The 15,478-nt window shown below is 44.5% G+C and overlaps 1 protein-coding gene across 1 annotated transcript in view; it reads right to left on the bottom strand.

The window, feature by feature from the left end:
• Positions 1–2,398, bottom strand: part of LOC131414595 (palmitoyltransferase ZDHHC19-like) — a 28,322-nt gene extending 25,924 nt beyond the window's left edge. The window contains exons 1-4 of the mRNA XM_058555605.1: positions 2,172–2,398; positions 1,700–1,824; positions 1,008–1,153; positions 427–591 (exon numbers count right to left, since the gene is read on the bottom strand). Of these exons, the coding sequence (XP_058411588.1) occupies positions 427–591; positions 1,008–1,153; positions 1,700–1,824; positions 2,172–2,398 (663 nt within the window). The remainder of the gene's footprint in view (positions 1–426; positions 592–1,007; positions 1,154–1,699; positions 1,825–2,171) is intronic.
• Positions 2,399–15,478: the final 13,080 nt, after the last annotated feature.

The following is a 15,478-nucleotide window of genomic DNA, read 5'->3' as shown; positions in this document are numbered from 1 at the left end:
GCGGGTACCGCCACCATGATGCTGCCCTCGAGCTAAGGAGCTGCGCCCCCAACGGTCCTCCTCGGCCCCGCCCCTCACCCCCACTCCGGCCCTAACGGACCCGCCCACGACCAGCCAGTCCATCCTCTCCCCACCCTCCAACCCCTGGTAAACCTCAGCCCACCCTGCCGACCTTGGTCTCCGTGCCACCCTCAGCGTCCTCCATCCAAGACCCGGCTAGATTGCCCACTCACCGCAGTGCCTCCTAGCCCCACCCATCTCCCCGACCCTACCATCCTCACCTGGTCCAGACTGGTCCTCCTCACCCTTCTCTCTCTCTAACCTCGCCCACCAATCGCTCCGCCCCTGGCACCCCGCCACTCGGCTGTCCCCGCCCTCCCCACTGCTCCCCAAGTGGGCCCAGCAGACTGGCGGTGATGGGATGACCCTGTTCATGCAGAAGGGCAGGTGAGTCGTGCGCACCAGAAAGACCACGGAGGTGACCAGCAAGGCGCCCGAGGAGAGGCATAGGGACAGGATGTGCAGCATGAAGAAGCCAAAGTTGCACTGACCGATGCTGTTGTTGACACACTTGCAGTGGTGTTCTAAGTCCTGGGCAGAGGGAAGGGGGCAGCGTTCTGGACACCAGAAGAGGACAGGTAAAGCTCCCCGGGCCAGGCCTACAGCCAGCCGTGGGGCTCCTGGGCATCCAGTGTCAGCGAGCCCTGGGGTAGGACAGGGGTGCCTTTTCTCCCCCTGGCCTGACCAGGCTTAGCGTAGATGTGGATGCTCCTGGGCGTGTGAGCACCTGGGTCAGCAGGGGCCAGCCTCCCAGGACAGGTGCAGGCAGGGAGGCAGTGAGGTGCATGAGTGACGAAGACTGGCTGGGAGTTACTGCCACCCTTGGCCTTGGCAGTCCTGGAAGTGGTTTGAGGCCTGCTGCTGGTCCCCTGTGCAAGTGGGCCTCCTGAACCGGCCCGGTACTGGGCAGGTGGGGTGGGGGCCGGAAGGGGGCAGATGAGAGGGGCGTTCATCTCCACACAAATGTTGCACCAGGGGCACGGGTAGGTCCGCGGCGGGCGGTGGAAGCAGCACTGTGAGCACCACTGCAGGCAGAAGGCTGTGTGGTTCACCCATTCCACATGCACCGTCCTGGGGCCCTGTTTGTTGGAGCCTGGCATGGGAAGAGGATTGTGCAGCAGCAGGAGCCCTTCATCAGTCTGCTGCTGCCGGGAGTGGGGGACAGCCCTGCAGCATCACTGGGCTCCACGAAGGGTGGGGAGGAGGGGGGCAGGGGAATCCTAGTCCCCACTGAGAAAGCTGACCAAACTCGGAGAGGCTGGCAATCCAAGGGAAGGTAGACTTCCAGCCAGAGGAGTCTGTGATGACTCAGGCCTTTGGAACTGTGATTGATGCTGTAAGCAGTGTGTGCAGTGGGAAGGAAGAAGACAGAACTGAGTGGTTGCCAAGAGCTGGCTTCTCTCCCTGGCCTGCCCTGCCGTCCCCTCCAGAGCAATTGGAAAGCCTCCAGACTGCAGTTTGTTCACGTCTTGGTGGCTTGGGAAATGAAGCACCAGAAGCAGGGCCCAAGCAAAGGGGATAGGGGTTGACGGGGTCTTGAGACCCACGGAGGTGAGAGGGGAGGAGCACTTTAGGAATCATCCCTGCATGCAGGAGCCTTTAGGGTGCTACCTCCTTAACCTAGGGCCCGAGAGCACACCTTGATGCAAGATGTCAGAGTCTGAGAAGTTCAGGAAAACCAGACTGCTGAAGGTGAGGACGAACAATGGGAGGCCTGTGACAATGGGAAAGAACCACTCCCCACTCTGGGCCAGCCATCTGCAACTGAGACCAGAGTAGGACTCAGTCCTGATCCCGGGGGGCCCAAGCTTCTCGGGGGACTCAGTCCACCTGGTCAAGACTCACCGACGTCAAAGCCTGCTCTAAATAGCCAGAGTAGTCACAGATCCAGAGCGGCTCCACCAAATGTCACCCACTATTACCAGCCACCAATAGCTCCCAAAGGCACCAAGCACGCTATGCCTCTGTGCCTTTGCATATTGGGTTCCCTCTGCCTAGAATATCCTCCTTTCCCTGATGCCTCTTCTGCACTTCACCTGTCCGGACTCTCATGATCTGTTTTCCTTTCTGAATCTCTGTAAGAAAACTGCCGGATTGTGCGGGAGACTCACGGGAAACCGAAGAAGAGTCCATTGACACAGACCAGCAGGACTCCAGTGAAGGAAGCCAGCAGGCTCGGGTCGAGCCAGGGAAGCGGGACCTGAGGCGGGGAATGGGACTCCTTCTTGAGGGGCATGCCATCCTGCCAGAGCCGCGCGGCTGGACCTCCGGTGCCCACAGGACCCCACCCCGATACTGCCTCCGAGAGCCCTATGTCACCAGTGACCGCTGAAGCCATAGTGAGCTCAGAAGCCACAGCCCAGGGTGGAAGGCAAGAAGCCCCAGCGTGGCATCACAGACGATGAAGAGGTCTGGGCTAGGGGCTCTGTAGCCTGTGACTGCCACTTCCAACAGCCACCCCCCAACCCTCAACTGTGCCGGGGAAGGAGAGGTCCTGCCCTCTGAGGATGGTCTCCACACTGCAGGAGATTAGAGAAACTCCTGGGGAGAAGAAATTGATTTCAATCTCCGTTTCAGGCAAAGCACTAATCGAAGCAAACAGTGCTCATTGCTCATCTGTCTCCAGGTTTTCTTTTGTACTATTCTGAAATTATACTTTGGGGGAGGGGGCAGCAAAATAATTTTGCAGGCTTCCTCATTTCCAGGCGTTTCATGACACAATTCTGCTCAATGAGATATGAGTGGATGTCTGTTCAGGGTTTCTAGAAAAGCTTTTGCCTTCCTGATAAAAGGGGGAAACGACACAGTTGGCAGAGCTCTGTTCCTTCTTCCTGTCTTGAACCCAGATGTGCTGGCCAGGGGTGCCCCCTTTGACCCGTTAGCCAACACCTCCACAAGCTACACAGACAACAGTGAGGACCTTGTTGAGTCACTGCCCCAGCCTTGACTCCCTCCCTCTGAGCTGCTTATTATGTGAGAAAATAACTGGCCTCTCTCTTACCTGCAGCTGATAGTTGTCATTCGTTTTAGCCACTGAGCGTCTGAACCCCTCTGTGTTTGGAAGATTCCCCCAACTGGGAGTCAGGTGCCACTAGTCAGCCTCAGAGCTGCTACCACCAACCGACGGGGAGTCTTGGCCGACAGGCAGCCAATGCACACATTTTCACAGCTCCCGCGTGTTGAGGTGTAGTGTCCATTTTGAAAGTCACTTTAATTTCAACAGCGATTGTATTTTTGCTGAACCTGGATAAAATATGTAATTCCAAGGTTCCTACTTTGCTTTGAAAAAGGCTGATATTGAATGGGAGTAATTGAATTGGAACATTCTGAGGAAATTACTTGGATTAAAAACAGAGAGCAAAAGTCCCTCATGGACACATAATTATTGTTACTTTTATTTTCCTGTCTACAGAAACATATTTTTTCTTCATGACATTCAAATTAAGAGGTCAAAATTCAAGGCCGGTCCCGTGGTGCAGTGGTTAAGTGCGCGCCCTCTGGTGCTGGCGGCCCGGGTTCGGATCCGGGGCGGGCACCGACGCACTGCTTGTCAGGCCACCTGTGGCGGCTTCCCTAATCCAATTGAGGTGGATAGGCACAAATGTTAGCCCAGCGCCAGTCCTCCTCAGCAAGAGGAGGAGGATTGGCATGGATGTTACCTCGGGGCTCATCTTCCTCACATACACACACACACAAAATCCATGCAGTAAGAATACTGTCTTCTACCTGGTGAGAATATATTTTAAACACTAAAGTTGAAACCTTTAGATATTTTCATTTGTTATCATACAACTGTATATATGTATGCACATTTAAACTACCTACATATTGAAATATACTAAAATTACTTTTTTAATGATGTAGTTATAATAGACAGGAAGACCTGGTAGCTTGGAAGAGAAATGATCTTTGTAGAACAGTCTCTTTTCATCCCGAGCCACTAAAAACTTGTTATTTAGTTTCTGCCTTTTCTGGTCATTGTAGAGACTTATTATCTCACTTAACCTCAATGAGTAATCTTCATTATAAGCAAATTAATAGAATGATAAATGAGAATTAAGAGAATGATAGGAGATTCCTCACTTCTAAAAAAAACTGAAAAGGCTGAGTGCTTGTTATTTTACCTTCTGCTGTGCCATCTACAGGATTGTTAGTCTGATTAACGACACAGCCAACACAGTGACCATTTCTTGTCCTCAGACACCTCTACTCACACAGGGCAATGACTCTTTGAGGTTGCTATTTTCTGATACTGGGCCCCAAATTCAGAAGAATAAAATTGACCTTGTGTCTTGTTGGCTGCTAGGTAACACCAGAGGCTCGCTACCCACCCCGAACCCAGGAACCCATAATATGGCTCTCTCAGGCATCAAATGATGTGAAAGACATAGAGATGGAATTGACATGCTTCATATCTCCTTCATGTGCTCAATGATTTTGCAAGAGCTTCCCTATTGATTGGGACCACCTAGTGGGGTAAACTGATAAATACAAAAGAAGAGGGAAAATTGGTTTTGCGTGGGTAAAAGGTGTGGTCAGGGGGCTCTGACCATGTTGAAAGGACTAGAGCTCTCACGCAGAGAGGACTAACTCTGCTCTCCGTCTCTTGTGACACTTGTGTGTGTGCATGTGTATGTGAATGTGAAGTTTGTTTGCCTGTTTCAGGAGTTTTGTTCTAGGTTATGGGAGTCTGTCCGGAGGGAGCCCCAATTTCTAGAAAGGACTAACTCTTGGCACCATCTTTTCTGACACTTGTGTGGACATGTGTGAATGCAGGTAATGTGTGTGTGTGAGTGGTGCCATAATGGGAAACTGGGATTTGACTCCCAGTGGCAGCCCTCTGGGTCATGTATTGCAAAACTGGGATGTTTCCAGTTATAAACCTATGAAAAATAAAGATGAAACTTAACCAAATTTGGGGTCTCAGCTTCCTCTCGTGGTCTTACAGAGGCTAATGAAATTGTGGGAGATCAAAATTCGGCCACCCTGAAATATATCTCTTTACCTTGATTGTTTTCTCTGAAGGACATTTGACCTCCCCCACTAACTGCCTAAAGAATTTGACATGGTGGCTCCTTCCTGGAACAGATCTTCTATCATGATGGCTATAAAGATAATGTAACATAGATGTTACAATGGGAGGGGCACCAAGCCCCTTTTATCAAAAACTCTGTCTCTCCCTGACCACATTATCTTATTTTTTTATTTTTTTTAATTTTTTGTTTATTGCAGTAACATTGGTTTATAACATTGTAAAAATTTCAGGTGTACATCATTGTACTTCTATTTCTGCATAGATTACATCATGTTCACCACCAAAATACTAATTACAACCCATCACCACACACATGTACCGAATTATCCCTTTCACCCTCCTCCCTCCCCCCTTCCCCTCTGGTAACCACCAATCCAATCTCTGTCCCTATGTGTTTGTTTGTTGTTGTTATTATCTACTACTTAATGAAGGAAATCATACGGTATTTGACCTTCTCCCTCTGACTTACCTTACACCATACACAAAAATTAACTCCAAATGGATTAAAGACTTGAATGTAAGACCTGACCACATTATCTATAGATGATCCCGAAAAGAATTGTCCTCCTGCCCTCTGAAGTCCCAGGCCACTCCCCACCCCCAACACGCTCCTCGCCTTTAGCTGCAATACTTACGGAAGCAGCTTAGACAGAGGGACGAGTTGCTCATTTCTGAGTTTCTCCCATGTATACATGTTATTAAACTTGGTATTATTTTCTCCTGCTAACCTGTCTTGTTGATTATTTGGCCAGCCAGAAGAACCTTAAGGAAAAGGGCAGAGGGAGATTCTCCCTCTTCCCCCAACAAAAACAAGTTAACAGAAGAATAAAAACAAGCTGAGAGAAAAAAAAGGGACTCTTCCCAGCAAGTTGGAAATTTTTAAAGGTATTTTTTGTATTCTAAGGGAAACTAAAGTAAGTAAGACAGTGGGGTAAATAAGACAAATATTAAAAGGGGGAAAAACAAAGAGGACTCAGAAAAGGAAAGAGTCACAGGACTCATCTCAGCAGGATGGAAATCTTTAGCTAGTTATTAAAAAGAAAAATGGGATAAATAAAACAGACATGGATGAGGTTAACATAAAGGTTTTCATAAAACACCGCCTAAAGTTAGGTGGGATGAAAGGACCCCCTACTGGCCCCGCAAGATTAAAAGACCTCAGACAGGCCTGTTCTAGTCGTCCCAGTTTGGGGGAAAAAAAATATTTTTAAGCCAGAAAGCAGGAAATCACAATGAGAAATCTGACCAACAATTGTTGGGGGCAACAGTTAGAATGCTAATCTTGATAAGATCATGAAGATTATAATGTTTGAGCTAATATTAGAGGAAGAGGTCATGTCCACTTCGCCTGGATGTTTTTTCGGAAACGGATGTTATGTCTGGCTGGGAATGCTTTCCCTACACAATATTATAAGACAGAGACTTATTGATGGAATCCTAACGAAAGCTATGATGAGAGGTATAAAAATTGATAAAATTGAAATTAAATGTCGTTGAAAAATTAGTACAGTTAAATGGGCTTTATGTAAAATGATTACATCTCTTTGGCCTGATGCTATTACAGTATGTTACGGGGATAAAATATTGTGTCTCGCTGGGGAACGTTTCCCCTGCCTGATATTGTAAGGCCATATAAATCCACCCTTCAGCCAATGTTACTTAAACATGCTAAAGGAGACCTTACTTTAAAATGGCCAAAAGGGGGCAACTTCAGTTTACCCAAACTGGTGTATTTACATACGCAATTGGAAAAAGCCAGCCACAAAGTTAAACAACCAATGGGAAGCCTATTTTAATCTTTTGAGGCTTCTAAACGAAATCAGGAATGACTTCCTGCCTCTTTCAAAGAAAATAATTAAGTAATTAAACACGCCAGATTGGGGGATGCCAGCGGCCCTGCTAGCGAAAGAAACCAAATCTCCTCTCTTGCTGAGCTTCCCCACTTCAATTCCCCCGAAATTCCCGAACTCATGTTAAGCAAGTGCAAATAGGTAAACTTTTGAGATCATTTGGAATTGTAACGGCCAGGCTGGGGAACTTCTGTTTCAAGACCACCTTAAGAGTCACCCTTAAAAGTGAGGATTCAAAAGCTCTCATAATGGAATGCAGTCTTTGAGTAATATGCAGAGGCTTCTCAAAGACAAAATGATGTCAAACACAGCCATGAAAAGGATCCTTACAACAAAAAAGAATCTTGAGGAAAAATCTTTGGCCATCTGAGCAGGTCCATTTGCTAGGGAGTAATTTGGATCCAACTGTTCCTCTGAGTTTCGTCCCTGCGACCAGGCTAAAGTTTTAAAGATCTCTGTTGGCATCTATCTGGATGTAAGTCTCTCTCTCTCTATTCGTCTGCCTACAGATGATATAATTTCTAAAGCATCTCCATTTAATTGGCTTAACGTAAGTGCTTATATAAATTCTTTCTAAATGTAATGGAAACTAACCCAAATGTCTTTCAAGTTAACATGATATAAAATGATCTTTGGTAAATAAAATCTTATGGAAGTTTGTTGGTTTGATTAAAATAAATACGTTTTCAGAGTTATCAACATCAGATATGGTGTAGACATGTTATGCTTGTGACAAAATTTGTCGGCCAACAATAATAACTTTCAATAATGGCTGATTTTGTCTGATGTCTCAGGAGGGCTTTGTAGGCAATCTAAACATAATTATTGGGAACAAGTAAACGAAATAGATGTGAAAAGGATAAAGGTGTTTTGGGGAACTTTTAACAATGATCACATTATGGTGTATATACTTCAAACAACTTAAGATGATGGCTAACGGCTTAATGTCACATGAAATTTTTGTGAGTAACCTAAACATAATTATTGGGAACAAATAATTTAGATAGATACAAATGGGTAAGAGGTTTGGGGTGCAATAATTATGTTTTATGGCCTATATGCTTGAAAAACTGCTTTGAAAATCTTTTTTGGTTACTTAAAACTTAAGAGTTTTGCTAAATTAAGTTAAACAGTAAAATCTGTTGAGTACCTAGGTCATTTCTGCATTAAAAAAAATTAGAAATTGATTACTAAGCATAGATTTGTCCGCCTTTGGTTTCTGTTCACAGGGAACCTTAAAGATGCTTAAGTTGATTAATAAACGGGTTTTATGCATGCTCAAAAACTTTCCTTTGAAAACACGTATTTCTAGAACCTCTGTCTGCAAGGAAAATAAAATGTATGTTTGCAGTAAAGAAGGTATGATGCATAGAGATATCTGTCCTAAAGCATAAGGAAAGACAAAATGAAGGCATGGGACAAATTCTGAATGTAAAAAGTAAGCGACAGAAGGGTTGCGAAAGGAAAACCCTGAGGAGTTCTGTGTTCTTGGTCAAGTTGGCTGTGGTTGAAATGAATTTAATTAAGTCAATACGTTTCAATATGAAAAGTAAGCTGGTGCAGAATTAGAATTTGGCTTTCTTTCTTCCAAAGATAATTCTCTTGAACTTTGGGTCTGCTCTTGATAAAGAGGTTATAAAAAGTTTTTCTTTACCTTTGAGTAAGTTTACCTAAAAGACAGAAAATCCATGTTTTGTGAAAATAATTTCCTGTGTTCAAGAACTGAGGTCTCTCTATTAAGGTTTGCTGACTGCTTGAACTCTCTGTTGCCTTTGCTGATTCTGTTGTCTCCTTGATTAAATGAATAACTAAGCATTGTTTCCTACATGACCAAGTGTTTTAAACCTTTTTGATATTTTTGATGAACTTCCCCCCAAATTCAAGTCTTTCTTTTGACTTAAAAAGAAAGCTTTGAGAATTTCCAATCAGCTCTGAGATGTTTCCAAGAATTTGTTCTCTCTTTCTACAAAGAGGAAGATGTAAACTCACGAAACTTATTTGGTACGTTAAATTACATGGGAAGCGTTATCAAATAAACCATAACAAGCCTTCCGAGGTAATATTGTGTGGGTAAATGTTACTAACGTAGGATTTCTTTTCTAAAAATTATCTAACATTCCAAAAATTCTGATCTGTCCTGGTTGTCAGTCATAATTCTAGTCATTATCTCAAAGTGTTGTATGTTACAGAAATAGCCGAGTGTCTTTGCCAATATGCCATTTTTGAATGTTGGGTCATACGCAGGCACTTGTTTTACTCTCATGTTTCATCTTCAGAGAGATTCATGGAAAGGACCCTGACACTTGCTCTAAAATACAGGTTTCTGACAAACTTTCAGATTACAAAACTGATCTGGGTAGGAAATCACAAAACTGTAACTGAGAAATTAGTGGCCTCATGAAACTGCAAACAGAAGATCAAAAGTTGACATCGTAGGACTGAATAAATTGATGAGGATGATTATAATTTTTATGACTCCCTGTTTGAAATATTGCTGATATTTAACGTTTTGTTTTTCCAGAGTTAGTAAACCTTTTTCTCTTTTCTCGTTAAGCTAACTATGACTTACAGCAATTTGTAAGCAAAAGGGAAGCATTTCTCTTTTTCTCCCTTATCTTATGCCTCCAGCATTTAAAAACTCTTCAAGAGTAAGTATTCTTATTTTCATGGCAATATAGTTATTTGTATAAGTTCAATAAGAATCTGTTTCCCTTATAGCAGGGCAGAATTAGAAACGGGTTATATTGCCAAGGCTTTGACTGGAATGTCATATTTGACAGAAACATACACAAACTTGGATATGACCGTACAAATTTGAGAAGCAAACACTGGACTTTCCGGAATAAAGCCACTTAAAAATATTGCCCTGGCACCTTGCTTACAAGGTTCCCAGAAACCTCACCAGGCCAGTAAAGCAGGGCACTTCCCTGGCAGGTGCAAGAACTTTAGGATATTTGGGGGACCCTCAAGAGAAAAGAGGAATTCACACAAATCTGTAGGTATCCCAGGTCAAGTCTGATGACAAGTCCTTGGCTTGACTTTTCCTGGCGTGGAGGTGCCTTTCAAGTTCAAGCTGAGATTCCTTATAAAAAGTTCCAGCAAAGCAGATTTAAAAGAACCTATATGATCAATTGCTACTCTTGCTGTACTTATGTAAATCATTGGGCAAAGTTTATTAAAACTAGAGTTAGTTTGCAAACCAATGACTCTTAATTTCACTGTCATTGGTACAAATGAAGGTAAATTTAGCGAGCAAACTTATGTTTCAATAGAAACTGTAATACACATTTGTGGATGTTGGATTTTGGTTCTGTTCATTAAAAACTTCAAGGTTTTTGTTTTTTATTTGTAAATTGGACTGGATCCTGAATTCTGCTAGTTTGCTCAAATATCTGGTACAGATCTCCAAATTGACGTTTTCAACTTTTTCTTTCCTTTTCATTTCCAATCATTGAGAACTAAAATCACGTTTTTTCCTGAAGCCCGGGAACCTGAAGCTGGAGAACTTGATATAAACCTAAGAGAGCGCACCACGACAACCCATGTTGGGACGATCTTCACGCCTGTTTCTGTGTAAGCCACTCAAAAGGTTTACCTGAACACCTGATGACATCATCGGAGACATTTTAAACTGCAGGGGAGTCTTCAATGCTGACATCCAGAGATCTTCTTGAATAACCATACCCTGGGCTCAGAAATTGGTTTATCATTTGCTCCAAACCCATTAACTTTGCTTTTCTTTTCTAAAAATGCTTCCTATTAAATACCTGGTTACTTGCTGACACAACATAGGCCTAACTTTGGGAGACCCTTTCTACGTTCCAGAGATGATCCAAAAGCCCTGAAGGGAACTCAAACCAAGGAACTAGACACCGTCAGAGGTTTCTCTGCAGCATCGTTGTCATGGAGACTGGGTCCTATTGAATTCTTGGATTGCAGGGGACCATACTGAAAACGCCACAGGGAACAAGAATCATGCCACAGAAGTACATCACAACTGGGATCTCCCAAACTTTGGCTGGCTTCATCCTCTAGACACTGACTTCTCCGAATGCTCAAATGGACTCGTGACAGACTGCAAGTTGCTGTGCACAAGACAGCCTCCTATAGATGAGTAATACATGACTCCCAGGTTCTTACATTACTTGTTGGACGATTAGACAGCACGCTACTTGGCTACATCAGATTTCACCTGAGCTTCCAGGCAGTAACCTTGATTGGTTTACAGTCACCTTCTCCGGGATTCCTCAAGGACTGAGGTCCATTATGGAGGGGATACTAAAATTTGGGCTGTCTATTTTGCTATCTGTGTGGTTATCCATGTAATTATAAGTGATGAACTTAAGTGTTGTTCCAAAGCCGTTGATTAGAGTACTAAAATATTAGTGATGCAAAGCGTAGCTCTCTCTCCCCACCCGGTACTCAAAACTATTTTAAAGTGACGGTAAAACAGTTTCATTCCTCCCATCCTGATCTTTGCCCTTTCACAGCAGAAGGTAGCTAGAGAGGCCTTCACCGCCGTTCCCGAAGACTGAAGCCTGATCATAAGAGGTGGGAACTGAAACCGAGCATGAAAAAGTTCAAAAATCTGCCCTAGAGCCAAAAGTTTTGACATAAGCTTTGCTAACTGCACCTGTGCATATTCAGCATAATCAGCTGTTGTCTAAAACTAACCAGGTCTTCCTATCTCTCCTCACTATATGAGTGAGCTGTCTTTCCCAGAAAGTCAAGGCCCAGACATCAGGATTCAGCCTCACAAGGCCAAATGCAGGCTGATGCCGAAAACTAACCAGAAAAGTCCAGAAAGTCAAGAGAAAGGAAATTCAGTCTTCAAGGCCAAACACAGGCTGCTGGAAGGTGCCAAGCAGCACAGCCACATGCTCCTGCTGCCCTACCTCAAACCCGGAACATGCTCTTGTTCCCCTACATAAAACCACGGCACATGCTCTCCCTCCCCTACCGAAAACCTCAGATACAAACCTCAACCTTTTTTCATTCGACCAGGTGGATCTGAGTTCTAACTCCCGTCTACTCATCTGGCTGCCCTTCGATAGTAAGGCTCTTTCCTTGCCACAAGCCTGCTGTTTCAGTTCCTTTACTTTTTTGGCCCTCCTGTGCGCTGGGTAAATGAACCTGTGTTTGGGATCGGTAACAAATATGATTAAGTTTTTCAGTAATTTATATACTCTTGCAGAGTGGGGAAAAGCACATTAGAATTCAAGTGCCTCACCCGACACAGAGAATGTCAACAAATTAGCTTCTAAGAATACTTTATTCCTTGGTTTAAAACACTTATGTCAATTGGCAGCAATTGTGGCACAAACTGTACATAACAGATTCGTCACTGTTTTCATTGTCCATTATTCCATTTTCTCATTGGATTAATTATCAGTTGAGTCTTCATGGAACAATTACAGGGACCCACGTGCCTATGTACCTCACTCCCATAGAGATTCCACTCTCCTCCATTCTGATATTGTTAGTTACTGGAAGAAGTTAACCTGCCTTGTCATCAACACGTGGTTTCTCTGCTCCCTTCATTCTTGCCTGAAGGTCCCTGCTAGAAGCTACAACCAGAGATTGGGTCTTCTGGAAGAAGCACCCAAAAAAGACAGCCTGAGAAAGGGATATAGGGAACAGATGCATGATTACAGCCTTCCTAGAAGAAGCTGACACACCCACCATAGCAGATACCGGGAGGACCCGACACTCAGGACTCTAGGACTACAGGGTCTGGGAACAGATGACTTCAGGAACACAGACTTTTGAGCCAATACCGACAGAATTCACAACACGAGACTGAGTAACACTGATGAGAGAAATCTGCTGCTTGCTATTTGTTGCAGAATTTGTGGCTGTTTCTCTCAGAATTCTGTTGATCAGTTTTACTGTTTTATTTTCTGATGGGCATACAATAAGGTCCCGTTTTATGCTTTCTGTTCCATCTCCAAACCCTCATTTTTGCAGGCTATGACCACGACTATAACAACGGCCAACCTTAATTGATTATTGGTTTTGAATGTAAATCTTTGCTGGATTGACATAGTCATCCACTATACATGAAAAGGAAAAGAACAATCCAGTTTTAAAGAGAAAAAATATTTCTTCGCCTGGGCCCAGCCTATCAGGATCCGGGCACATATACGAGGTCCTACATACAGTAACTGTGAGTCTGAATATGGAAAACTGTGAGTATATTTTACAAGGTAATTAATTTTCAGGAAAACTGTAAAATGATCCCCTAATAACTGGAATTTAGAGGAGTTCTGGGTCACATATTTATGCTTGGGAAAATTCCAGTGGCCCTATGAACATTCCACAAAACATTTAAACTATAATTTGTAGATAGCTCCACTTAGTAGTAGTGTCCATGATAACTGGATAGGAACGATGACATATATTGAAAAATTGATACTCAGCCCGTGCGTGATCACTTTCGTGGCCGGCTGAAGAGCCCACAAGGCCGCTTCAGTCCCAAGGGGGCTCAGATCCCCCTTGGAAGCCCCGCCCAAGAAGCAGCAACCGGAGTGAAGATGAGAAGTGCGGTTGGCAGACCTACGCATCTGGTCCAATGCTTTCCCAGCCAGCATAAATGCCCATAGCACTTCCACAACTTTCAGCTGATGTGGTAGTACCAGAAACACAGTTCCTGCTTCAGCCCCAGTGGTAGCAGGTGGAATCTGCCAACGGATACAACCACAAATGCGCTGGCAAAACATTACTTCATCAAACACCACGAGAAACTAGAGCAACAATTCAGAGCAGAAGGAACATGACACTTCTCCAGAAACTGACCCTGAAGTCACAGAAATTTACAATCTCAATGGCAGAGGATTCAACACAGGTGTCATAAAGAAACTCCATGAGTTACAAGAAGACTCAGAAAGTTCAATGAGCACAGGAATAAAGCAGGAATAAAATTAATGAGAAGAGTTAATACTTCACCTGAGAGATGGAAACTATAAACAAAAATCCAAGCAGAAATTCTGGATATGAAGAACACAATAAGTCAAATAAGAAATAATCTAGAATTCTTAAAAAATAGAGCTGACGGGGGCCGGCCCAAAGGCGTAGTGGTAAAGTTGGTGCACTCCACTTCGGCGGCCTGGGGTTCGCAGGTTCGGATCCTGAGCGTGGACCTATGCACTGCTCATCCAGCCATGCTGTGGCAGCATCCCACAAACAAAATAGAGGGAGATGGGCACAGTTGATAGCTCAGGGCTAATCTTCCTCAGTGAAAAATGAAGATTGGCAATGGATGTTAGCTCAGGGGCCAATCTTCCTCATGAAAAAAAAAAAGAGCTGATGTTTGCAGGAAAGAACTAGTGATTTAGAGGATAGACAAATAGAAATCCTTCAGGTGGAGGAGGAGAGAGAACTAAGATTTAAAAAAAAATGAAGGAATTGTTCAAGAAAAATCCGACTCAACTAGAAAAAGCATCCTAAGGACCATAGGTATTTCACAGGGAGAAGAGAGGGAGAAAGGAGCCGAGCGTTTCTTCAAAGTAATAATAGCTGAGAATTTCCCAGGACGCGGGAAGGAACTGGACTGACAAATACATGAAGCCAATGGAACTCCTAATTACATCAACGATAAATGAGCTTCTTCGAGGCACATAACAGTAAAACTGGCAAAAGTCGATGACAAAGGGAGTGACGTCAGCATCCTGGCGGAGTGAGCTCTTTCCTTAGACTCTCCCTGATGAGATACAATGGAAAGGACACTCATAAATCAACAGAGACATTCAAACAACACAATAGATGTCTGAGAGACCCATGCAGCCATATCTCTGAACGTGGAGGTGCAGAACTGCCCGGGAGGCAGTGGAAAGAGGTAAGGGGAATCTGCTCTACCTCCCCCACTGGCAGACACTTAGGGCGCAGGACCGCTTGCAGCTCTGAGAGGAGAAGGGGGAGGGGGCAGTCATTCGCGGGAATGCCTTCGCTCTCTGAGTTGCCTCCCAGCCTGTGGGACAGCTCCACTCTGAGGAGGCTAGGCAATCACTGGGCCGTATTCACCAAGCCGAACATCCCAGGAGGGCAGAGAGCGAGGACAGAGCAGGAGCACCTGCGGGCACGTGCACAGGAATGAAAGCGCCCCTCCCCCACCTGGCACGCAAGTACTATTGGTCAGCCAGAGCAAGAGACCCCCGCCAAGGTGCCGGCACACATATGTGTAAATCAGCGGCGTCCAGCAGTCAAATGCAGATAGGCTCCGTCAGCATAACTTCCAAAGGACAGACACAGCCGCCAGGGAATGGGCAGGCTTGGAATACACGGGTCCTGCCACCACCCAGAGGCAGAAGGTGGAATTTGTAACCTGATACTACCACTCTGGGATGGATCAAATCCACAACAACAAATAGTATGGAAGTGTATACTAAGACACGAGACCAGAAGTAAAATGACAAACACCCAGAAATCAATCCTGAGGGCACCGCTATTTACAATCTAAATGACAGAGAATTCTCAATAGTTATTATGAGAAAACTAAAGAAGTTACAAGAAAACTCAGAAAAATTGTTCAAGGAAA

Source organism: Diceros bicornis, chromosome 15 (genome assembly GCF_020826845.1).
Source record: "Diceros bicornis minor isolate mBicDic1 chromosome 15, mDicBic1.mat.cur, whole genome shotgun sequence".
NCBI classification, from domain to species: Eukaryota; Metazoa; Chordata; class Mammalia; order Perissodactyla; family Rhinocerotidae; genus Diceros; species Diceros bicornis.
The sequence above is the reverse complement of the archived record's forward strand: the minus strand, read 5'-3'. Positions and strand labels throughout refer to the sequence as shown.